This window comes from Perissodus microlepis, chromosome 5, assembly GCF_051167445.1.
Source record: "Perissodus microlepis isolate ML-2025 ecotype Zambia chromosome 5, ASM5116744v1, whole genome shotgun sequence".
In the NCBI taxonomy this organism is placed as follows: Eukaryota; Metazoa; Chordata; class Actinopteri; order Cichliformes; family Cichlidae; genus Perissodus; species Perissodus microlepis.
In genome coordinates, this window is record NC_140465.1 from 21,692,276 (window position 1) to 21,719,368 (window position 27,093).

The window sequence follows — 27,093 nt, forward strand, 5'->3', positions numbered from 1 at the left end:
TGATTGTGGAATACATAGGAGGGAAGAAATTACACAAAAGGACTTGTTGCAACGGGGGCGTCCTATTATAGTACCACACTAAAATTCAGTGAGCTCCAAGACACATACTTTATCAAAAGTTCATCAGACTGCATGGCTAGGTGCTTGATTTTAAACAAAAGACTGAATTAAAAAGACTTAGAATTGTGCCCCAGTACTTTGTCTGTGTAGCTTATGCCAATATATGCGCTTTCATTGGTTGCTTCAATATCGGATCATGAAGTTGAGAAAAGTTTGGGTGTGAATCCACCAACAATCAATGGCCTCTGGTCGCCATATTACTGGTAATGACCTCCTGTGTGAAAAGCTCTTTAGTCTTTCACCTTGTCTTCTTTTCTTTCACTGATTGAAGATGGGTGCTTTACCAGAAAAAGACACACAGCTGACCTGCCAATCCTTTCCCTATCCAAGTCTTGCCCAGATACCTTCTCGAAGTGCACTTCAACCTGCTCTCAGCAGCCTATAACCAGCTAAACGTAAATCATAAATCAACCAGGAGAGCTCTGTCAGGGTGATTACCCCTGTAGTTGCTCTCTGAAAATCACTATACTGCCCTAAAAGAAGAAGGAAACAGAGATTGATGGAGAAAAGTTTGGCAATGAAAGATTTTCCTTGTATGTAGTAGAAAATGTTTTACCTTGACAGAAGTCCTCCTGTAGTATTACTCACAGACGAATAATTTGCTCTGCTGAAACCTGTTTTTGCTTTTTATGGCCTGATTAACGGTGTGATTAAGCTACCACTTGATACTCCAATAATCTCATATTATTTGGATTTACTCAAATTGCTGTTACTATGTTGCTAATCACGCCACCTTCAACTATTTTCCCACCTGAAAGCAACAGGAGCACATCTCGTTCTCTCAGCATCACCTTTTAATTGTGTCTCCTGCAGAAGAGAGCACAGAAGAGTGGCAGCAGGGGTGAGGATCTCATTTAGAGAGAAGCAAAGTAGCCAAGTGTGTAATGCTTTTCACAAAAACAGGCACCTTCGGTTTCAACACTGGCTTTGTTTGTAATCTCACCATGATATCCATGTTATTAGAGATATCTGTGATATTCAGCTCTGCATGTCTGAACGTTTCATTGTGAAAAGAGAAGTACAAATGTGGTAGAGCTAAGGAAGAAAAAGGCTATTGATTATGAGTACCACAGTGAGCACAATGAGGAGAAGCAATTGCAGGAAGCAGGCAGCAGGGAGCAGAAGTGAGAATGAGGGGAAATGAGAGAAAAATCAAAATGGTGTTCAGCAGAGAATAAGTATGGGAAAAAACCCACATTTCCTCAGATTTATTTCCCATCCTGCAGGTTCATCATAACAAAACCGCCGTCTCTCACCCATGCTTCCTCTCTCCCTTTGATTCCCTCAGAGCCCTGTAGACAAGCCTTTATCTTGATACTTATCAAGGCCTCTGGCAGTGTGTTTCATCCGTAACCCTGTCAACTGTTATCTCCAAGTGTAGAGGCTGTCAAACTGTTAACTGTGTTTACTGTGGTAAACAATTATTACAACGCTATCAGTGATGGGAGAAGGACATGGCTGCAAGGTGTTTGAGCGGTGTCGACTTTGGGCGGAAAGTGTGTTGAGTTTGACAACAGATAATAGGTGTTTCTCTTCAGGATTTATCTCAGTCTAGAAAAGCGTCAGTGATGAGAGTTTACCCTTCTGCCAAAGTTGAGGCTGCAGAGGTGGAGTGGAGCTGCGGCTTTTCCACCGTTGCCTGAATGTTCATTCAGTGATTATCTGCATGTGCAGACAGTTGCAGAGCTGGGGCTGAAGAGATGACGAGTGCTACTTCTGATCAAGCATTTTATTTCATGTGTTGCATTAGATATAAATTCAGTCAGTTCCTCTGACTTCTGTTACTGTTGAAGATAAGTCTAACACTTTGGTTTTAAATGAAAAACTGTGAAGTTTCTGCTATAACTTAAATTATTGTTTCATCAAACATTTGACACCGAATGAGTTTAAAACGTATCAGATGGCTATAATGGGAGAGAAAAGGTTCACCTTGCTATCAACAAGTCAGACATCTTTTATCTTTAGAACGTTTTTGTGCATATCCATAATGCAAATCTCCAATTCTACCACATCCCACAGCTACTATATTGAGATATGGTCACCGTGGAGGCCATTTAAGTGCAGTGAACTCATTGTCATGTTCAAGAAAACAGTCTGAAATGATTTCAGCTTTGTAGCATGGTGTGTTATCCTGCTGGAAGCAGCCATCAGAAGATGGGTACACTGTGGTCATAAACAGATAGTGATTATAATAATACTCAGGTAGGCTGTGGTGTTTAATCAGCGCTCAGGCAGGGCTCATGCTATGCCAAGAAAATATCCCCCACACCATTACACCACCAACAGCCTGAACCGCTGGTGCATGGCAGGATGGATCCATGTTTTCATGTTGTTTATGCAAAATTCTGACCCTACCATCAGAAATGATGACTAATCAGACCAGACCATGTTTTTTAGTCTTTTATTGTCCAATTTTGGTGTGCATGAGCAAATTGTAGCCTCAGTTTGCTGCACCCAGTGTGGTCTTCTACTGTTGCAGCCCATTTGCCTCAAAGTTTGATCTGTTGTGCATTCACAGATGCTCTTCTCCTTACCTTGGTTATAATGAGTCGTTATATACCTTACTGTTGCTTTCCTATGAGCTCAAAGAATTCTTGCAATTCTCCTTTGACCTCTTGTATTAAGAAGGCATTTGCCTGCTGTTTACTGAATATACCAATACCCTCACAATAAGTTAAAGTCACTCATCTTATTTTTCTTACACATTCTTATGATGATTTGAATTTCAGCAGATTGTCTTGATTATGCATTGAATTGCTCCCATGTGACTGGCTGACTAAATATAATAGTCAGAGGAACAGATTTAACAAATCAAGTGAACAATGAGTGTATGTCTGGCCTCCCATGTACACTACTCAGACAGCAGCCTCACCTACACCAAACAAAGTACTTCTAGAAGCCAAAAACACACCTGTGTGCTACATGTGAAAAAGAGCAGCTTCAGACAGCGCAGGGACCTGATTCTCCCAAATTTATCTGGAGTCGTTGGACAAAGACAGGTCAGTTGAACCCTTTTACATTGAACACTGTCATGTTATCCATTAATGATACTTCCTTTCATAAGCAGTAAAGCTTCTAACTAATGAGTAAACTTATATAAAGGTTTTTTGAGCAAGGCTGTTATACACCAAAAGTGACATGAAAGAAGCATTAGAGAAAAAGCTCAATACAAAAAGAAAGAAGTTGAGTTTCCGTTCCCCACCATTCATAGTTTATTCCATCAATGCCGCTCTGTCCTCGATTGTCACTACTTGGGGCAAAAGGCTTTCTCTCTTCGTCACTTCCACAGACATAAATACCCTGTTTTTTCCCTCCAGCTGTGACATTTCCATTTGGTAATTCTGCAGTGTGTGGAGCATTCAAAGCAGCATTCTTCATGCAAGCTTTCTATAGCTTTATCTGTCCTGTCACACATGTGATGCAATCGTTTTTGTATTGCATCACTTTAAACAGTGTGCATGTGCTTTTTAGTAACAAAGTACACATTTCTGCAACAATGAATCAAGCACACATGATCTTAGGATTGTTTAAAGGCAGAAGCCTTGTTTTTGTGAAAAACTGGCTGTTTTTTAACTGACTGCCAAAGGTCAGATTTGTCTGAAGTATCTTGTTTGTCGCAAATGTTGGCAAAAAGAAAGAAAGTGGTAATGGCACACAAAATGCTAGTTTTATTTGTAACTAGGCACACCCTCACACACACACACACTAATCCGATGCCACACAGACAAAGGTAACATCTAAATGCAGTGCAAATTAACCTGCCTACAAGTAAAGAATGAAAAGTCCTTACTCTTTGATGTTGGCAGACGGTGTGCTGTGGGCTCAGACAGCCTTTAATGTCAGAATAAAATAACCTGGAACTTCCTGTTTTGATACAGACCACAGCAGACTGAATATTGTGACATATTACAATTTACAAATTCAGGCCTGCTGTCTGTGACAGCTTAGATTCGGTGCAGCGCTACATGAAGGCTGGGATATACTTTCAGCCATATACAAGCTTTACTCCTTGGGAAGATGTTTTTTTCTCTCTCAGTGACGGTTAAGAAAACATGCCTATTATTACTTGACCGTGACAAGAACCTAAAAATATTTAAGATTTCAGATCTTCCCGGATCATAAACAATGACTGCTTTTTAAGAGTGTTACATCTGTGAGATATGAAGCTTGACCAGCTAATACTACAGATGAGCTTTAGTCATGGGCAATATGGATATGGAAAATCTTTTATTGTAATAGATTTATTTCAATAGCCAGATAGGGATGTGTGTTTTTGGCTAATCCTGTGAATTAAACTAATTCTACAACTAAATTTGATTAATAATACCATAAAAATGCAATGCAATTCCCACAGGCCTTCAACATTTCCTGCAATTACCTAATTGTCAGCACAGATCAATATTTTCTTTATTAACATGGTATCAAATGCCTAATGCAATGTAATGTTATAAACCCATGAAGAGTTATCACTACACATGGAGCCTGTCTCAGTTCTCCTGTACTTTTCAGCTTCTCGTTTTACAACATTTTGCTTTTAGCCTCCAGCAACTTTACTATTGTGATTCACTCTTACTTCTCTTATCATCATCATTCTGGCACAGCAGGAACAGTTTCATCCAAACAAGCCTTAAAAACCCATTGTTTTCCATCTGGACCCATGGCAGACAGACAGAAATGATGAAGATGGTTTAACATTTAGTAACCAGAGAAAGAACCAGACATACCTGTCAAGATTTAATGGAGACAAAAGAAAGAGGATATGTGAAAAGGACACTGGCAAGCAACTGAAAATATTTCTCAAGGTTTGCTTTTTGTAGTCACTGCTGTAAACCTAACAACACCAGTGTTGTTAGGTTTAATATATATATATATATATATATATATATATATATATATATATATATATATATATATATATATATATATATATATATATATATATATATATGTATGTATGTATATATATATATATATGTATGTATATATATATATATATATATATATATATATATATATATATATATATATATATATATATATATATATTGCTATAAGATTGCTTCTAAGAGCATTTGTGAATTCTGGTATGGTACCGTGATAGGATGACACCCGTGGAACAAGTCAGGAAATTTCCCTCGCTAAATATTCCACAGTCAACTGTTATTGGTATTGTAAGAAAGTGGAAGCGATTGCGAACTATGAGGTGCCGTAAGGGACATTATTACTGAAACGCTCTCACACACACAACTGAAACGCTCTCACACACACTACTGAAATTTTAGCTCTCACACACACAACTGAAACGCTCTCACACACACTACTGAAACGCTCTCACACACACAACTGAAACGCTCTCACACACACAACTGAAACGCTCTCACACACACTACTGAAACGCTCTCACACACACTACTGAAACGCTCTCACACACACTACTGAAACGCTCTCACACACTACTGAAATTTTAGCTCTCACACACACAACTGAAACGCTCTCACACACACTACTGAAACGCTCTCACACACACAACTGAAACGCTCTCACACACACTACTGAAATGCTCTAACACACACTACTGAAATTTTAGCTCTCACACACACAACTGAAACGCTCTCACTCTCTCTTGTGTGTGTGAGAGCTAAAATTTCAGTAGTTTGTGAGAGCGTTTCAGTAGTGTGTGTGAGAGCGTTTCAGTAATAATGTCCCTTACGGCACCTCATAGCGAACGACAGCCACAAAGTGGTAGGCCACATAAAATTACAGAGCAAGGTCAGCAGATGTGCAAAGTCTGCAGAGGTCACCAACTTTATGCAGAGTTAGTTGCTACAAACCTCCAAGCTTTCATGTGGCCTTTAGATTAGCTCAAGAAGAGTGTGTAGGGAACGTCATGGAATAGGTTTCCAAATAAGTTTTAAAAATTTGAATTAGGCAAATAAGCAGACTTATAGTTGTGTACTTTGATGTCCTGTTTTATTTTGAACTTACTTACCGGTCAAATGGTCAAGTAATCAAATCTTCTTAGGAAAGTCCCTAACTAGTAAGGAAATGTGCTTCAGTGTTTCCTTAAATACTTCCTTTAACACTGGATACTGGACCAACCTTTAAGAAAAGGAAGTAAGATGCCATCCCAAAATTCATAGTGGCACACTACACTACTGTCATGAAAAACATATGTCTTCTATCTATATGTCTTTCATTAAATAAGCTGATAGGAGCACTCTGAGCAAAGCATACAAGATGAACTTTCTGCAGTCCAGGTCACATAGTAGTTTCATCATGGCCCACATCACCAGAATCCATCATCACATTATTAAAGAGCCTGGTGTAAGTGCAGTCCGATTATTAAAGCATCGTATTTCACTTTTCCTAAATTCTGATATATATTTTCCCTCACACCTTAACTTATTCTTATGCCCTTTTCCATCAAGGTTAAGGTAAAGTGATAAGAAAAAGAAAGCAGGAGGTCATTTTTTGGACTTTTCCTTTTTTTTCATTTCCTGCCTTTGTGAGAATAAGTCATCACTGTGTACATATACTTCACTTCGTTCCCTGGCAGATTGTTTCTGCACTCACAGCAGGGAAGTGTGTTGGCCATTCCCCGTCTTTCCCTTGAATGATCTCTTGTCTGTTTTTCGTTTGCCTTCTGCCTGATATTCGCCTCACACGGACTCAAAGACTTGCTCTAAATGCAATCTTGCCTGGTAATAATTTTAGATTTTGCCTTCCTCTGCTGTCCTCTTACCTGTGAACCACAACAATGGGAATAGTAGGGCTACATCAGCCAGACTGCACTGCATTTCTTAACTATCTTGTTTTTGAAAAAACATTTCTAGTTTTTATGCAACTTTCCAAGTTCGTCCTGTTCAGAGGTAAGGCTCACATACCTCATAGACTTTCTATCTTTTTTTGCAGTATTTGATTAATATTAGTAAGTTTAGTCGAGCCGAGTGGATATTTTCCCCAAGCCCCTGATAAGACGTGTATTAATAGTTGAGCACAGCATTATATCACTTTATTATTGGGAAAAAATGGAAAGCATTTCAGTGTGTGGAGGATTTGTCGATATTCAATTAACCCAGGCAGACAGTCATGGTGACTCTTTATCAATACCTCTTTTTAACTGCACACCCGCAGCACACTTAATTAAACTTCCCATTAATAGCATCAAACAAGTGAGAAAACTAACAACACAAACACTCGCATAAGTTTGGAAAAGGGATCCAAATCCATACAAGCACCGACCGAAGAAGTGGTTATCAAAGGCAGTCGGCCAAGCTGCTGCACTGGCCTCAGGTCTCGGCTGTGATCATAGATGCTCTCAGTCCAGTTGTGGAGACAAAGGAGGAGGATGCTGTGTGTTTTGGACATGGCACAATTGCGTGTCCTCAAACTATTTGTCTGGTTATTGATGTGTATCTGGGACACCCTGTGACCCTTGACCCTGAAATCATTAATTTCCTCGCATTCCACAGCTGGGTTTATGAAAGCCCTCCCTCACATGGCTCAGTGCAGAGCGTGGTTATGACTATGAGGGAAGAGCTTCGAGATTCTTTTAGAAAAGCAGTAATTTTGAAATAACAGAAAGCCTTCTATGTAAATCAAGAGCCCTCTGATAACCCTATCCTTATTCCAGACCGTGCTACATTTCTCTTTGATAATCAGCTACAAATCAGGGCCAGTGTGCCAACTGGGGCAGCGATGTGACTGTCTAGACAGTGATAATGATCTGCTAACATGTCTGTGCTGCCGTAGATCTTCTCTACTAACTGTAAGCAATAATTGTTCTCTATGGGAATAACTAGATGTGCATTTAACAGTAGCTATTATGGGAGACCTATCAAAAAAAGATTAGAGGCCACTGTTTTCCCATCCATACAAAGCTGCAGTACAAAGAAGGGTAAATCAACCCTCATAAAGTGAATCGAATGTTAGTGTTGGCATATTTACAAACTAACTTCAATGAAACTGTACAACCCATTTCCCTATAAATTTTCTTTTGTGTGTGTGTTGCCCAGAGTTAACATTATATGTACTTGGTATTTAGTTTACACCCAAATATCCAATTTGTTGCAATATTCATCAACAAATGTTAGGTGTTATAATTGCAAACATGATTAAAGATGCAAAGACGTTCCGTTTAAAATTATACAGTGTTCACAAAAGTCTTTAGCAACCCCTCATTTCTTTATATTCTGCTTCCATGGAGCCACATTTTCTTTTAATTTGTCAAAAGTGGTCTTGAGCAATAGTTCACCAGGCTTTCTGCTGGCCTTGTAAAGTTTTTGTTTGGACATTGACTGCTTTTTTACCAAGAACCAAGTTTTAATTGTGACATTAGGTGCTTTGTTACTAGCAGCTGTCACAAAAACACATAATTTGTTTCCACTTCTATGAAAAATACTAAAGATAACACAGTTTAATAGGGATAAAAAAAAGTGTTTATGGACCAACAGGTTTATTTCAAAAGACATTTTAGCCAAAAACTTGGAACGTCTAACACAGTCCGCTAAAAATATTAGCAGAAACTGGACATGCGGATGACAGAAGAAGTGGCAGACCTAAAAAAAAAACCTTACAGATACAAAATCTACAGATGAACAGTATCTGAAAGTCCTTAAGAGTTAGGCAGAAAATATCCAGCAAAAACCTGAGTGATGCTTTGTTGAAGCCTGATCACAAATAGCCTGAATGGAAAGGTGGCATTAAGAAGTGGTATTAAGAAGCCAGTCTTAATGAAGGGAAACAAGGAGAGAAGGTTGAGGGTTGATCTTGTCAAAATTGATGAAATTATGAACACAGAAAAGTACTGTCAGATTTTGATCCACAGTTTGGAAAGCGTCTGATTGGCAACAACTTCATTTTGTGGCTCAAGAGTTTTGCACAGTAATTTTTAAGCCCTGGAAAAGAAATTTTTCTCAAATTTGAGCAAAGCAGCATTCTCACTTGATGACATTAATATTTAATCAGTTATCAAAACTGTTGTGCAGATTCTGTTAATGGCCTTATCAGCTGATTGACTAATCGTGTCAGCTCTACTTAAGACCAAGAAAGAGTCCCAGCTGGGTTCACTGCTTCAGAACTTTAAAAATGCAGCGTGCCATTAATTTGCTCATAATCAGCTTTTTCTCCTGCTCCAGCCAAAGATAATGACATGTAGTAAAAATATTCTTAACATTTTAGAGGCACAGCTGCTTACAGGTATAGACACGTTATTCAAAATCACTTGTGTCTTAATTAAATTAGTCCTAATTAATCTACACCAGTATCTTCAATAGTTAATGATTTTAAAGAGATAGCATCCTGTTTCCATTTTCATTTCAACCAGGCAGTATAGCGTAATATTTTTCATCAAAGGACGGACACTGGCTTTACAGAGTAAAATAGTTGAGTGAAAGTAGAGGAGTCAGGGCCACATAACCCAAACAACACCAACACTCTGAGGAACAGTCTGCAGTGAACAGACTACCAGTGCAACTAACAAGTTGTGTGTCTCATTTGGTTGTCAATCTCCCGAGCCCGCTGTCCCATCTTTGTTTGTCACTCTGCGCCGTTGCGTGAATACCAATGAACAGCGAGCTGTTATCACCTGAGCCTCGGATGACAGCATCTCAGTGATGTATTGCTCATCAGCCTCTGTTTTGTGCCAGACAGATGTGTTTTCTTACTTGGAAAATGAAAATGTCAAATGCAGATCTGTAGTTGTGACGGCTCAGCAATATCCCAGATTGTTTTAAGTTAAGATGCACAGCCTAACCCATCTCTAACCTTTTAGATGCGTGATGGAGTTTTACAGCTGTACAGATAAGAAACGATGCCGCCGCGTTTATTTCCTGTGCTTGCTGATAAGCCGAAATATAATTCTCCAAACTGCTTTTGATCAAAGACATGAAACTTTACTGTGTTCCCGCCACAACTCCATTGTAATTCTCCAGGCCTCTTCTCTTACCGTGTAGCCCGTTAGAGGGCTGTTCCTCCGTCCTCTACTAAGTTTGTTCTGAATGTTGAAATGTTTTCCCCTTGGGTGCCTTGTGCCAGCCCCCTTCCTCTTCCACTGATGTGGGGGTGAGCTTTCCCAGGACAAAGAGAAGAATATATAAAGGAATGGAGGGGGGGTCGGAGAGACAAAAAGACAGCGGGTGTGTGAGCAAAGGAGGCCAAGTGAAAAGATATAGAGGGCTTGACAAGTGCTTGTCAAAGGGCTCAATACTGCTGGCAAGCTTTGAGTGTGGGGATACAGAGAGAGGAAGAAGGAGAGAAAAACAATCTGTACTTTTCCCCCCTATTACAAACCCAATTGCTCACTCCTTACAGACTCCACAGGGTGTGGGGTACACACCACGCTCTGTGTTTAGAGAGTTACTGGAGAGCAGCTCAGTCCAACTGCACCCCCACCATCTCCCCTAGTCCTCCTGCACATGGTACAGTCCATTTAAAAGGCTGCATGTCATCTCAGTGTGTGCAGGGTCCTCTCTGAGAGCAGCTGCTCACAGCACATTCTCCTCTGCAGGAGCATTCACTTTCCCCTCCGCCTGCTGGGCTGCATCTTTTTCTCCCCTGCCTTTTTTTCTTTCTCTTCCTGCTCTCTTTGGTTTCTCTCTTCCCCTCTTTCTCCCGCGCTCAGTCTCTCCTCTCGCACACACATGCTTTCTCTGACTCTGTAGTGCTTGGACACATTCTTTATGCAGTAACAGGTAGACATCATCCCTGTACTGCCGGCTTTTTTTTTTTTATGTGCGAAGTACACTGTGAGAGAAAAAGCACAGGTGGAGTAGGAGAAGAAGAAGAAGAGGGTGATAAGAGGTGGCGGAGGAGGAAAGGGTCTTAACTTCACCTCCTGTAATGCTTCTCTTGACACCATGCTGCTCTGTGTGGATTTGGTCCTCAGGGGAAAATCCTTAAAATGATGGAAGACAACAAACAGCTGGCACAGAGGATTGATGGGGCCATCCAGTCTGCCAGCCAGGAAGTGACCAACCTGCGCTCCGAGCTCTCTGCCACCAGCCGTAGACTGTCAGAGCTGGGTGCCAGCAGCCCCCCTGGCTTGGAGAACCACCACCAGCACAACCACCACGATGACAGCCTTCACTACCGGGGTGAGTGCCTGAATGTGTGCGCACTCACATGTAATCTCGTGCCTCTGTGTGTGTGAGAGAGCGAGAACAGGAACATGTGTGAGTGTTTTGAAATCAGCAGTGGGAAGTATTCTAAGAATGTGCAGCGGAGTGACTAATATCATCCCACCGTTCCTCCATTGACTTATTTTTCCCCAAACTCAGCATGAGAAAAGTCAGCAGCTTGAAAGAAAAGAGAGAAAGAGAGAACGACTCAGTGTTGTTATTAAATGGCAGGGAGGGGTTGGGGTTAGAGAACGTGGGCCAGAGCTGCTCAGGGTTTGGTTTCCCAGGCAGCAGCTGGGCTCCTCTGGGGCTGCACTCCCTCCAGCTCTGGCTCCTTCTCCGCACTCTCCCCGAGTCTATGAGGAGAAACTGTGCTTCATGCCCAGAAACTGCATGCCAGCATCTCTGAAGGAGGGCGGTGACACCATGGCACTGCCACTTAGCTGGGAAAAAGATGTAATGAATGACGAACGAGAAGTTAAAGAGAAGTTTTCATGGGACTGCTCATTGAGGCTTCCTGCTCTTAAAATAGTTTCTCTTGGCTTCTTGTTACGCTTATTGATATCTCTCGTGTTGCTTAAAGTAATAACTTGGCTAAAGCGCTGTTTTATATTTAGTTATTCCATGACTAATGATGTCTGACAGGAAATTTTTATCTAGTGTGAGACCGTGTTCTGGGTCTAATTAAGCCTCGTTACGACGTATTCGAGTTAGTTACTTTTATATCGCCGACATCTTGGATTCATTAATGATCATTTTTATGGAGTTTGACAGGAACAAGAATAAAAGGGGAATTTTTGTTTTCCTGTTGCCTTGAATGCATTAACAGAACAGCAAATACTTGTGTCAGCTATCCAGATAATTTGGTGAGAAACTTTCAAAAGTTTCCAAAGGCAGATAACTTAACAAATAATATTTGACATTCACTGCATGCACAGAAAATTTGGCTTGCTGAAAAAGAGAGCAACAGAAAAAAATGACCTTTCACCTTTTGGTGTTTTTGTTCTGCATTCGAATTGAATGCATCTGGGAGCCTGTATGTTTTTGAGATCTTATCATACCCAGCCACAGTGGCTATTAAATGCACTTTAAAAGATATACAATCGACTACCCAAGCAGGAAAAGGTCTAATGAATGAAGACAAGATATAAGTTACAAAGGACTAAAAGGTTTTGCTAATACTTGTGTTACAAATCCCACAACTTAATGGAAGCGAAACCATTGTAGTCATTCATTGTGGGCATGCTGTAAAAGAAGAAGTACACACTGAGAAAATGGTAATAATAAGCTGACAGTTATTAGAGAAAAATATAGCTGCAGTTGTTGCTGCTGCTCCTTTTTCTCCAATGCAAACAATTTATAACAAAAAACTCCATTTTCATTAAAAGAAATGTTACAATATGCAAATTAGAGAACATAACAGAGATTATTCAGCCAGCTGATTTAGCCCTCAGCTGCTGCCTAATAGATATATTTTTCAATCCACCTGGTACACAGAGAGTATAAAAGAAAAAAAATATGAACATGCACTTTACTATTCAGAAAACATGTTTAAAAGTGAGTTTTTTGCATTGCCAGCTACAGTTGGTAAGATTTTCTTGCCCTGTAAGTCTTACGAGTTGAGCACAGCATTAGGTGCAGGGACTACATGGGAGATTCTCCTCTTTTCTTCGAAATTCAGCCGATGCTGGAACGTGATGGTTCAACTACCAATGGGAAAATGATATAAGATCCAAACAGATTAATCTGAGTAACAGATTAATGCTTATCAGATGGCCAAACCACGAGCAGCAGAGTGGCTTCACAAATCCTGAAAATTACTATGGCGCAGTCATTTAATCTATTCTTGTCATGACTTGAAGTATTATATATGCTGCATTTATAGTTTGTTTGTTTGTTTTTTGCGATAAATGTCAGTTCAAGCCCAGTCTGAGTGTTTCATCTGTGTGGTCCAGCTTGCTGTTCTGACTCCCTCTCAGTGTTAACAGGCAGCCTGACATTCCCACATTCCTGAATGTCAGGGTGGTGATGTCATACTTCCTGTTCCCAGAGGCCAGGCTCGCAGTCAGGTGACTGATTAAACTAAACACACCCACACTGAGAACCGCTTGGCTTAAACATGTTTTTGTAAGTTCTTAAGTTTAGGCGGTTTGGGGTGTGATGAGCCAGCACCATCGTCCAGTGGCTTAGTGAGATTAAATGTTCTTTAGGTGTGTATCCCTCTCCAGGCCAGGCTGTTCGCTTGCCCGTTTGTTGGCCGTGCCCTGTGCAGGATCAAAGCAGAGTTTTTTTTGTGTGTTTTTTTTTTAATATGCATGAACTGACTTCCTGTAAATATATTACACTGTGCCAAATGTCAGAATTTCTGCTGTGTTTCAACTCCCTGTGGAGCTACAACAGCATCTCTGACAGACATCCAATAAGCCCATAAACACAGCACTTCAGCTGTTCCTGATGGCCTTGGAGTCCATTGTGGAGTCCTTCTAACTAAGCTAACCACAAGGAGCAAAGCATTAAATGAACCAAAACTTTCAGTCTGTTCACAGAGATCCAGGATTAACTTGGTTATTTGCTTTTGCTAATAAACATTTTGTATAATTTTTACACCCACCCTCTTTAGAAGATTTTCTTTATTTACCGGCATTTAAGAGTACAGTATAAGCATTCAACGGAAAGGTCTATGACTGGCTATTAGACATGTCCTTTATTATTCTGTTCAGGCTGCTGACATTAATGTATTCATTGCCAGGACAATGAAACCCTATTGAGCCTCTCTCTTGATAGACCCAGTTGATGTCAAGACCTTGTTTAACATCCCTAAACAATCAACTGCATTGCTGCTGTATCTATGTTCCACTGAGGTGTTTGGAAAAAAGACATATTCATCTTCCTTTCAGTTTGTCTCAGGGACCAGAAGTGCTATGAAAATATCCTGTCCTCTAAAATCAATGTTAGGTAACCCTTATGGGGTTTTACATTATTTATATAAGCGCCTTGCTGTCAGTGGGTGAGAAAGTGCACATCGTGGACTCATGAGAATCTGCCAATTGCAATTCATAAGCCTGTAAAACGCAACCATAAGGCAGCTGTTAGTGAGTCGTACAGCTCGGAGAGTATGGATGACCTTTGGCTGCTTTAACGAGCAGAGCACAATAACACAAAGGGAGAGAGCACTGATGTGGGTATTGTCTATCAGTTGTCATTTGTCCTTGAGTATCACAGTTGGTCATTGTGGAAAGAGAATAGTTAGGACGATGCTTTTACAAAGTGAGTTATTTCAGACATTCACGGTGATGAAGGTGATGAACGTTATGAAGGTTATGAAAGTGAAAGTAACTGAACAAAAAGAACATTTGATGACTTTCAGTTTGAACATTTCAAGGTTTTTGGGGAGGATGATGTTGCGTTTTTAAAGACCTGACTCGCTGACACAAAATTAAACACACAAGGTAAGAGGTCAACAGCAACGAAAATGGAGTTAAATTTGACCTTTCAGTGAGAAAAATTCAGAGCTTGTAGAAAAGCTTAAAATTCTACTGCCAACAGCAAGTGGAAGCTAAGCGAGACCTAATGAACCATTTGGCAGTTTAAATAAGTTAACCTTCGAATTTATGATCAATTTGGGGTGAATGTGGTAACTATTAAGGAGCTCTGAATTTGTTACTGCTCCGGTCCTTGCACTTTGTTCAGGTTTGCTGCTCCAGTGGCATAGTATAAAAACAAACCACCACACAAAAGGCAAAATTGATTTTTATAAATAGATTTAAACACTTGAAGATAAATGTTGTTGTAGTAATAAGAGTGATAAACAACTTCCTTCTTGTTTGAAATAGGCCGTCAGTTCTAAATACATATTCCTTTTTCTACGTGCACCTCCTTTTGCCTTCTGCCTTAATTCTTCATGGCACAAAGTCAACAAAGTGCTTGAAAAGTTCCTCAAAGATTTTCGTCCATGATGGCATCAGAGCATCACACAGTTGCTGCAGATTTGTTGGATGCACATCTATCATGTGACTCTCCCCTGAACCATGTATACAAGGCACGATGGATCCAGGCTTTCATGTTGTTAACGCCAAATTCTGACCCTGAAATCTGAATGTTGCAGCAGAAATGAGGCTCAACAGACCAGGAAACATTTTTCCACTCGTCTATTGTCCAATCCTATTGTCCAATCCTGGTCAGGCCTTAATTAATTGTACCCTCAGGTTCTTGTTCTTAGCTGGCAGGAGTGTCACCCAGTTTGGTCTTTTGCTGCTGTTTCAAGGTTGAATGTGATGCAGATTTAGACATGTTCCTCTGCATACACTGGTATCAACAAGACATTTTCACCTAGAGAACTGCAGCACACTAGATATTTTCCCTTTTCAGACCATTCCCTGTAAAAACTTAAGAGATGGTCATGTGGGAAAATACAGTAGATTAACAATTTCTGAAACCAGCTTGTCTAAACAGGTGTACCCAATAAAGTGCTGAGTGAGTGTAGTTAAAGGTAAACTTTAAATACTAATACTTTCAGAATCAGATAGTCTTCCATCTTAGCATTTCTAATAAAGCTCCCATGCTGCATACCAAAATAATGTATTCTGAGATTGAGGAGAGTGGCAGTACAACTTTACACAGTGTACTGCAAGGCATGCATGCTGATTAAGTATTCACTAAAAGACCCCGCGATTATCTTTTCTCCAAAGAGGAGGAGCTGAACTGGCTCTAATGCTCTCTGCTGCAGAGTAATTGTAGAAAAGAATCCTCTCCCCATCTGGCCTGAGTTTGTTAGACGCCTAGGTCTCTCATTACTTCATCCAGCAGAAAAGCAGGGCTGGGAACACAGTGCCAAACTACAGCAGCAAAATCCCATTCACCCCAGCTATTTCCCTGTAACGCTCTCTGGACCACCCGCCTTCCTGTTTGCTGTCTGCATCAGAGCAAGTATGCAATGCAATGTAAGCTTCCCCCTGTATTTACCACCACCCGAACACCCCCAGCCCTTTCTTTATTCCCTGCCTACGCTCCCTCAGCCACACCCCGCCTGTGGTCAATGCAGTGTGAGAGAAACTGTGTCCAAACAATAGCCCAAGCAGCCCGTCACTTGCCTAACATTTTCCCTCTCTCCTACTCTTCCACAAGTCTTCCTACAATAAAAGAAGTAATCGTGGAATAGAAGGGACTCCAACAGCAGGTGGAAACAGCAGCATTAGTGGGTGGTTCTGCTGTTAGTTAGGGATGCAGACAACAGTGATGCTGTCGGGCACAGAGGCACTGTTTTAACACTGCAGCAAGAGCTCCTCTTACTATCCTCCTCTTAAATGCTGGTAAACTGATTATCTTCAAATTAAGATTTTTTTTACTTAGTTGTAGATTCATGCATGATCCAAAACTTCAACACATAATAAATAGCTGGAAAAACTAAGAAATGAAACCTGTTAGTGCGCAAAACGACCTGGAACAAGGTCATGGAAAGGCAATCAAATGTGAAACCAGAACTTAAAGTCTTTACAGTGTTTGCAGTTTAGTTATTTTATAATTAAGGTCTTGTTTGCATTCAGTGTTTATTTTGTTTTCAAATACATTTGAGTGTCTGTGCTTAACAACTGAATAGAGCTTAGAAGTACTTACTGGAACTGGCGGACTTTGTTCTATGGAGGTAATGGCTTTAAATAAATAATGACTCTGTGGTTATTTGTTTTGCTTTGTAATGGAATGCAAGCCCCAGTAATGAACTGACAGAGCAGTGCAGACTGTCAGTGGGAACAGAAGCCTGGTGGACTTTTGCTTGTGCAAGAGTTTCCACTTTGGAATTTAGCTACGCAGAGAGCAGGAAGGAGAGATGGGCGCCACATATCCACTTTCATGTCCATAAGGGGCTTGGATTGTTTCAGTTTCTTTGAAATCTTACTTAGTGTGTGGTTCACCAGGAGAACATTACCTATTTCACATTGCAGTGTTTGTAAAAAGGTCAGAGGTGGCAGATGACAGCTGACCTCAACATGTCTTATGGGTCTATTAGCAAAGGTGACAGAACTGCTGCCCCCGGACACCAGCTGGTGATGCCGTTCCTTTGCTGTGGGGCGCCAGATGGCCGCAGCGCTGTCACCGTGTGGCCCATGTTGTGTAAACTGCCACCTTGAAGCGAATGAGCCTGCAAAAAGGCGGGCAGAGAAGTCTACAGGCAGTGAGGCAGTGGAGCAGAGCCAGAAAAGGGAACTGCAAAAAAAAAATGCCAACTCTCAGAGAGGGTACATCTCAAACAGACATTCCTCAGCACTTAAATTTTCCAGGCCAGCTTTATCTGAATGAAACTTCACATAGCAAGTCAGTGAAAGCCATTTCAAGGAGAACTGAGGAGTACTTTAACCATGACACGAAGCACTGAATTGCTTTCCGGTGTGACACTCTGCCTCTGAGAAGATATTATTCCTGTCAGTGAGACTGATATGTCTCCATATGCTAATTATATCCATGAAGGCTAAAGTGCTTATTTAACTGATTCTTTTCCACAAGTTCCAAACAGTCTTTTTTTCCCAGATGAATTTTTTTTTTAAGGAAAATGGCATTTTAATATAGATTTCCTGTCTTATGTCATGGTTCCAGTTAGGAGCACGTTGTGAATGTGGCTTTTATTAGCAGGGGAGTCGGGAGAGAGGGACTGACTAATGAGGATATTCCTCACTGTTATCATTGGTACTTTCCTGCCAGTTTCCCTCACATGGGGCCCCCTCATCATAAAAGTACTTTGCAGAGATTTCATCCAGAAAGGAAACTGCTGAAAATGAGAACTCTGCATAACTTCAGTGACTATCTTGTGTTTATCACCATCACATGTTAGGGGAGGGAATTAAGTATTACTTCCTGGTTGTGTTTTATGGGCCTTGTAGATGCTCTGTACCATGTGCATCTGGAGAGTATCAGAGATGGGGAAACCTGCAGCAAGCAGTTCTCTTAAGAGGATTTCCTTAAATCTGTTCTAGGTAGAAGAAGACAGAGTATCTGGAGGAAGGATGAGGCTTGAAAATCGGTACAGGTGTTTGACCGAAGCCTGGCATAGGGGACTGTGAGGGTGTGCGTCTCCATTAATGACACGCTGGGCCAATGATTGAAAGAGATTCACTGAACTTCATACAAAAAAAAGGAAAAGAGCTCAGACAGACTGATGATTCTCCCAAGTGCGGTGTTTCAAAACTGTTGTGGCTGCCTCACAACAGGAGGCACGGATAATGATCAGGCTTAAAGAACCCGGCTCCTCTGCCTCCTCCGTGCCTCCACTCTGCACATCTAGCCTTTCGTTTTCACCTTAAATCATTCAAATCCCTGGCGAGTCCAAACTTCAAACAATTGAAACTCTCAGAAAGAAAGAAAGAAAGATGCAGACAGCAAGAGACAAGTAAAGCCTGGTTGATTCCACAACAGTCTCAGCACATCCTATTAAAATGCCTCATTGCTTTAGCAGCGGAGACTTTTTATTGCTGCTGGTACATATTGTTGCCTTGGTTGCAGTTTAAATCCATTCCCAGAAGAGAATGGACTTGGCATGGAGGAAAATAAGTTGTGAGGAAGTGCAGACCCCCTCCCTTCTCATATCCAGAGGATGCAAAGCGTGACGTTCCAGCAGAGCAGAGGATAAGCAGAACACTTTTCTGCTTCTCCGAATCATCTGCTTCATGCAGGCCTCTGACAAGATTGATGAGCTGAAGACATCCTGAACATCGGGACAATGCTGAGCGCTGTTAAACACCCACAGGATCCATAAATGGCAATGCAAAGGATGTGTACGTCTTCAACTCATGTCATTATCGCGTCTCTTGTGTAAACATGAAATTATATGAGGAGTTTAAAATCAAACTTTTACATGAATCCTTTATTATTCTAAATTTGTAACGTAGGAGTTTCTCAAGTCAGCTGCAAAAGTACTCCATAAAGCTGTGTTTGGATTATAGCTCAAATAATTAGGCAGTTCACTGAGCAGCAACTGAAAATTAATGATAAGCAATTTGATTTTCTTTAGTTTTTTCCACTTTGTAGCATTTCTGAATATAAATGTTTACCTGTTTTGTTTTTCTTGCATGATAGCTTACCTGAAAATGGACAAAGCCATTTGAAAAGTGTGAGGAGCATTTCCAGTTGTTTCCTTACATTTAAGTAATAATATCCTAATAATGATTTCATTGTGAAATCAGTTGTGGTATGCGGTTTACCAAGCTAGGTATGTGCTAGTTTGAAGCCTTCTTCATGTGAGAGCTTCCTGATTTCTTTCTTGTTTTTGCATCCTTGTCAGAGTCTTAAAGCTGGTTGTACAGTCCAGCATGTGTTTCCATCAGAGTACACGATTCTGGTCAGACAGAGTCGGGAGAAGTCTCCCGTGCAGTCCTCCGAGGTCCCGACTGGTAGTTGCTGGAAGCAGATCACATAAACGTCTGCTGAATGTTGACTGTTGGACCAGTTGGCCGGAATAGAGGACAAGCTGAGTTCAAGAGGAATGGGATAAAAAAACAAACTTCAAAGATCAAAAAATAAAACATGAAATGCAGACACAGCAGCTGTAGTGGACACTTTTCATAGTTTCTAACACTTGGGCTCACTTCACCATCAGATTTAACCATCAACAGCACAAGCAAGAGTGGCCCACAGACCGGTGCTACCACATCTTTGGACACTGCCTCCATCTGGCAACAGAGCTCACTGAAAACTGGATCTCACAACCTCATCTAACAGTCACTTGTATTTACAATGACGGTTAAGGCGCAGGAGGCTGCTGCAGTATTCTCCTGAATAATAGGTGTCACCACTCAGACATTATCACGTCAAACGTGCTGAAAAGGAGGAGAAGAAGTCAAAACCGGAAGCCAAGACTTTGTCAAGTGTTTGTTTCACAAACTCAAGTTTTCAAACAGCTAGAACATCTCCTTCTGTGTGTCAGTTTGTCTCCGAGCTTCTGTGCGGGATTATCAATAAAATGGTGGCAAAAAACCAGCACTGGCAAGTTACAAAACCAAAGAGGTGCACAACCAGTCGACGTGCCACAAAAACTGTGTCTCGCAACACAGGATGTGATGTGAAAATCGTCACGCGACACAAGCGACGCAGCACGCATAAAAACGACTTTAAACGTCTTTAAAGTCTGGGGGCAATCGTGGCTCAAGAGTTGGGAGTTCGCCCTGTAATCGGAAGATTGCTGGTTCGAGCCCCGGCTTGGACAGTCTCGGTCGTTGTTTTCCTTGAGCAAGACACTTCACCCGTTGCCTACTGGTGGTGGTCAGAGGGCCTGGTGCGCCAGCCTCGCCTCTGTCAGTGCGCCCCAGGGTGGCTGTGGCTACAATGTAGTTTGCCATCACCAGTGTGTGAATGTGTGTGTGGATGGATGACTGGATGTGTAAAGTGCTTTGGGGTCCTTAGGGACTAGTAAACAATCACTTTTGAGATGTAATTTATTTGCTCTCAGAAAGTTTTTTTTTTTTTATATTTGAGAATGTAACAAAAAAAACCTCATAAAGGCAAAAACTTGTTGTTAGCATAGTCAGAGTTTTGTGCATGTAGTAGTTGTAATTTGCGTTCTGTGTTGCATCTACACACCTTTTCTCCCAGGCTACAACAGATGGCTCACACTGCAGCACACCTCACTGTTTAGTTTCTACGGGGAATCCACTGAGCACCGCTGCTCAGGTTGTTTCCAATTACTCTAAAATGAATAAGTTCTGTCTTTGAATGTATCATTAGGGAAAACACTGATTTCACAAATGAGATTACACACGTCTGACAAAGCCTGGCATTAGAGTTTGAAAGAAACTTTATCTGCTTCTGTTTCTGGAGGAACACTGCTCTTTTTGAATCTGCCTTCCAGTCCTCATAATCACACTTTGTTTTTACTTTATATTCTTTTACTTTCACTTATTTGTAGTAAACATTTCTGTAGTAAACATTTCTTAGTTGTGCAGTTTAATTGGACAAATTCTCTTTGAAGGTTTAAAAAAAAATATCTGTAGGGAGTTATTACAAAGCAACAAATGTTACATGTTTCTGTTGATGCATCACCATCATCATCATGTCTCCAGGCCCCCTGAAATGTTGATATCAGGCATGTAAGTGGGCTCCATCCCTGAATTATTTTTGGTTTGCAGCCTGAAGGCATTAGTGTTGAAAGCATGCCTCTATGTTTTCTCCTGCTGAGGAGGTCCTACACAAATATTTATCAGGTCGCCAATTACAGTAGCCCGTGTTCCCAGGCACATAGAAAAACAAAACAGTGTGCCTCTGTTGCCAGGCGTGTGTATATGCATTCCTGCAAATCTGATTATTGTTTGAAATAAGTGTCTTGCTAAATCTGACCTTAAACCATATGTGCTCCATCAATATTCCCGGAGACAGTGCACTTCTTCTCTTGCAGCTTATTGTTAGAAGCAAAGAGGCATCTTTATCACAAGACCTTTAAAAGTTACACAGACCATGCAAGCAGTCAGATCAATTGTCTAAGAGATTGAAAAATAGATGCTTTATAGAGAGAGAAAGCAAACTCAATTTTCCACATAAAGGGATCAGAAATAACCACGTGCTAATCTCCTGTATGCATATAATTACATTATTTACTCTTCAGATTAGGATACATCTGCATCTTTAATATAAACAAACCAAAATTAAGCCTGCTAATCTATTTCAGCTGACGGAATTATCATTCTCAATTGACTACAAAGCTTTACAAAGGCTACTCAGTGAAACTGCTGTGGGCCGTTTGATCCTGAATTATGTAAATTGCAGTGAAAATAGAAATTAAACAATCAGCAGGTTTTTTTTATTCTATTCAGCATTTATTTCAAGCTTTGCCATATCTAGTCTCCATTTAGATTAATAGGGTAAACCAGAATTTAGAAAGCTGCATTAATGTTCTAATCAGGATATTGCTGACTTAGACTCATCATTGTATTGACATCATTTCAGGTTTCATGCATAGCAATAGGACAGTTTCTTCTATATGACTTCAGGCTGCATGCACTCACATATTAGAAACCGCTCACTTGGCAGTTTGTAATTTTCTCCTGTGATCGGACATTCTCAAGTTTGATGTTTTTATTTAAAAGTTTTGTTTTTTATTTAAATACGTGCCTGGTGGATATTTACTGTGTTCATTTTTCAGGCTGTTTCCTCTTTGTTGCGCTCATGGTGGCTCAGTAGTTAGCATAGTTCCTTCATAGCATATCTGTTCTGAATTAGCCAATAAATCAGTGTGTATACACTCACCAGCCACTTCAAGAGGTTCATCTTGTTAGTACCAGGTTGGACCCCCCCCCCCCTTTTGTCTTCAGAACTGCCTTAATTCTTAATGGCATAGTTTCAACCAGATACTGGAAACTTTCCTCAGAGATTTTGGTCCATGTCGACAAGATAGCATCACATAGTTGCTCGAGATTTGTTAGCTGCACATCCATGATGTGACTTTAGCAGTCTGAACTTGATGCAAGACAGGATCTATGCTTTCATGATGTTTCTGTCAACTACCATCCAAATGTCACAGCGAAGTCCAAGACTCATTAATCCAGGCAGCATTCTTCCAATCTTCTATTTTCCAATTTTGGTGTGTCTTTGCTGACCTTAGCCTCAAGTTCCCGTTTTTAGCCGACAAGAGCGGCACATGGTGTGGTCTTGTGCTGCTGTAGGCCATCTCTTTCAAGTTTTCACTGTGTTATGCATTCAGAGATGCTCTTCTGCATACCTTGATTGCATTGATGAATTACTGTTGCCCCTCTCACTGTCGTCTGGCCATTCTCCTCTAGCATCAGAAAGATATTTTCACCAAGAGAACTCCTGCTCACTGGATAGTTTCTTTCTGATCAGTCTCTATGAGCCCTAGAGATGGTTGTGTGGGAAACTAAAGGAGATCAGCAGTTACAGAAATCCATGTAGCACCCACAACCATGGCATGTTCAGTGACTGGATGATTAGATATTTGCATTAACAAGCTGAACCATTCACTTCTCGCTGGTTACATCCTCTTATTTTTTTTTCCATTCAAGGTTACCAACAATTTCAATACTACTCATTTTTTTCCTGTTCTTTTTTGTTTGTTTTTTTGTTTCCTTATGTTCCCATTGATGTCTTTGAGTGTGACTTTTTGGACCATTTTTGCAGTTTGTCTCATCTCAGCGCCTCGCTGGAATTGTTTGTTTATGCTTACTGCCTCCAAGTATATGACCTCTGCCTGGATTAAAGAAATGGATTTTGGATTTCCACTCTGCCTCCTGTGTCCAACGTTTAGGTCCTCCTCTTTCTGAAACCCTTACATAAACCAAATCAAGGGCAGCATAGTAACCGACTGATCCTGTACTTCCAAACAAAGTATTATAAGCACCAATCAAGAGAGTCTCACAACTCATGCCAAAGTCCCCGTTTGCCAGCGTTCCCAGGCATGCCAGTTTACCCCTGCAACCGTTTCTTTCAAGCTTTCAGTTTTAATGCCTTCCTTATAAAAGTCTCTAAGCCCACGCAAAGATAACCCCATTGAGGAGATTTTCTCTGACTTTAACCAAGTTCTGTTTTTTAAGTCTGAGTAATACTCTTTATGACTAGTCATTTCACTGAGACACGCTAAATCTTAAGATTGCTTCTTTAAGCATCGTTGGACTTCAACTATTCTGTCTTCTGTCATCTGGTGCTATTACCGCACCCACTCTCTGGTACTGGCCCTCTCATGTTGAGGATGGCAACGCTGACAAATGGACATATGTGATGGAGTTTTCTGCTCTGGCCATGAAACAACGAGTTCTATTCAGCGTGGCCACCATCACTTGAAGTGAAGTGGGGTTTTTTGGAAGAATGTTTCAGATTCAGGGGTTTCCCACAGACTCCCCCTAATTAACCGCAGCAAGAGACTCAGCTACTCTCTTTGTCCGGGAATGTGCTCCTAAACCTCCAAGTATGCCACTGTTCCATCCATTCTGCAAGCCCTCCCTACTTCCAACTAATATCCAGCGAGAACAAAACACAATCATTTTATTTTACAGCATTAAACAGTCAGTCAGAAGGGACCTACCATACCTGTATGTTTTACTGTTTTAAATGAGTCACATTTTCCTGTGGGTCTAGTTGAGGTCGTTGGGCTAGAAGGGGTTGTTTTTGTTTTGTTTTGTTTTTCATGGGTATTATGTGGCAGCTAAGACAGGTTCTATTACTTTCGCTTTATGAGGTTAATGCGTGCCACAGGGCTACACAACATCCACTGCTTTGTCAAAAGACTGGACTGAAGCAGAGGAGCTGGGATGTGTATAATTTATTGTCCACCGTGAGGTCCTGAAACTACAGGCAGAAAACAGGAGATAAGGAGAGACAAGGCAATAAATAGGAGAGGAGAGGAGAGGAGAGGAGAGGAGAGGAGAGGTAGTTTCAGGCTTAGCTCCATTATTAGATCCTGTGTGCTGCCGAATTGATTTTGAGGTCAGTCCATAAAGCACACTGCCTCAGCACTGTACTAACAGTGGCATCATTATGGCGTTATTAGTGCAGAGCGGGAGGACTCACAGGGCTGTGGGAGTAATTTACAGGTGTGTTAAACATGACTGCTGTTCCAGAAAGAGAGAAAAGAGCCCAGACCATTTCTGTCACACTGCTGTTAGCTAATTACATTCAGGGGGTACCTGAACAACATTTTCATTTTCAGCATGAAACTCTTGCTTTGATGTCACATGAGCCGCTATCTGAGAACTATACACATACTGCTAAAATGACCTGATAACTACAGTAAGTCAGGTAGTGCTCAGGTAGAGCAGCAAAGCTCTATATAAGAGCCAGTCCATTTACCGTTTATTTAGCATTGTACCATAGGGAAATGAATTGCTTAGAAAAAGTAAGTCACAAAATAATTTTTTTGTAGAGTTTTCTGTATGTAAGGCTGTAATCAGCTGACCTGTGCTGCTGCTTCGACATTCACTGAGCTTTGAGGATTTAGCTGAATTCAATAAGATGTAAGCAGATGTTTAATGAGCTGCATGGTTGACTTCCAACCCCTAGACACCATAAAGCTAGTACAGTATAAAAGCTACAATTCAGTGAGTGAATCTAATCAGCCTGTATGCTCTGTAACCTTACATTGAAAGGCACTGCATCACTGTACACTTCACCACAGTACTGCAAACTAGCCAGTGCAGCGTCACTAAACTGGAAAGTGCTGAGTACAATTTCATGCAGCCTCATAATAACACAAAAAAAGTGTACTTTTGTTAGTTTTGCAAGACACTTCACAAAAACATAATTCAGAAACAAATCATGCATTGATCCAACATTCATTTAAAAACCATAAAATGAATGAGGACATTCCATGTAAGCTTTGAAGTTTCCAGTTTATAAAACGTCACTTGCTGAGCAATCCTTCTCTTTAAAAATAGTCTAATCTTCCTTTTCTTGTCTCATTTCTTACATCTTTCTCCATTTTTCAGTGTTGCACATTGCATTGGGAAATGCAGCAACTTTGCATTAGCTATCAGACACATTTTGTTATTTTATTCTTGTTCCTCTTCCGTAGCTCTAGCTAGATGCTTAGGTACTGTGATTGCGACTTTATTTACATCTGCACCATGATCGTATCACAGAGATGAGAATTAAAGAGGGAATGTGTTGAAGGTGTAAGCAGATCATAGGATGTCATTATTATTCTCATAGTGAGAAAGTATCTCCATGCTGTCACTGGAAGCACTGTCAGGTTATAACACATGAAAAATTCAATCATCCAATAGTAGCCTGCCTATAAGATTTAATTGCTCATTAACTGAAGGTACTGGAACGCCATTGGAGATCTTTCTGGAACACTTTAACCCCTAATTGAAGCCATTTCTGATTAGGCTTTGGTGAATAGTAGATGGATAGCACTGAAGGGCCAGATTAATTTCTGTTGTCCTGTTTCAGGTTGCTGCTGAATTTATTTCCCTATTTATAAACTACATGACTTTTAGATACTCTTCATTTGCTGGTAGTCTTTTAGGCTCGCCACTTCTTCTTTGGTCCTCCACTTGTCCAGGTTCCACAAATGTTTAAAGGACATACTGCACACTATGCTGAGATATGACAAGTGTTTTGGCTAATAGGTCATTGGTAGTCACCATGTGCATGCAAAAATACTACTTTGGTTCTTTGCTAAGGTTTCTGTTATTTGTAGACACAACACATCCTGCAACACATCCATCCTTTTTTGTGTTAAGTGGCTTAACAACGTCATTTTAAAAATCCTCTAGAAATGGTCAGGTACAAGGACTGGACTGAAAACGAGTGAAAATGTAATTACAATGTAACAAAAAAAACCTTTTAAAAACCTCCAAGAAGCTTGGACAACTTTTACTCAAGACCAGTTTTTAAAAATTGCAACAAAGTCTGGAAGCAGAATATAAGGAAATGGTGGGTGACTCAAGATATCCGCCTCTGTTAGTTTCAAAAAGCTGTAGGATAGCAAAGGGTTTAAACATCTGTAACATGTTCATGTTACAAGTAGAGTAAGATAAATGAGACAAATAGTGCATATAAACAGAAAAAAAATGTCTGAACACCCCAAACAACATAACCAATGAGGCTTGCTGGCTGCTCCATGTGGACTCAATTAGAGGTCCTGATATTCACTATTCAGCTAAAGTGACCGTTAATTCCTGTTAAATCGATGCAACTTTTTCCTATTAGTCGCATTTTGACCTTTCAACAAGTTAACACAAGCCCAGTAGGGATTTAAGTGATTTCTATTCACACTGTGCCGCCTTTATAAATAAATGAAAAGCTAACTGTGAGCGGAAGACCTGTACTGTAATTATTAAGGCCGGTTTCACTTTAATAGACTTACAGTGGGATGTAATGCTGATTATGGTTCTTTTTTTTTTTTAAACGGAAATGATCATAAGGT

At 40.6% G+C, this 27,093-nt stretch overlaps 1 protein-coding gene across 2 annotated transcripts in view; it reads left to right on the forward strand.

The window, feature by feature from the left end:
- Positions 1-27,093, forward strand: part of kaznb (kazrin, periplakin interacting protein b) — a 151,335-nt gene that overhangs the window by 53,226 nt on the left and 71,016 nt on the right. For both annotated transcript variants that reach the window (XM_084928763.1, XM_084928764.1), the window contains exon 4: positions 11,006-11,213. In XM_084928763.1, the coding sequence (XP_084784889.1) occupies positions 11,006-11,213 (208 nt within the window). The remainder of the gene's footprint in view (positions 1-11,005; positions 11,214-27,093) is intronic.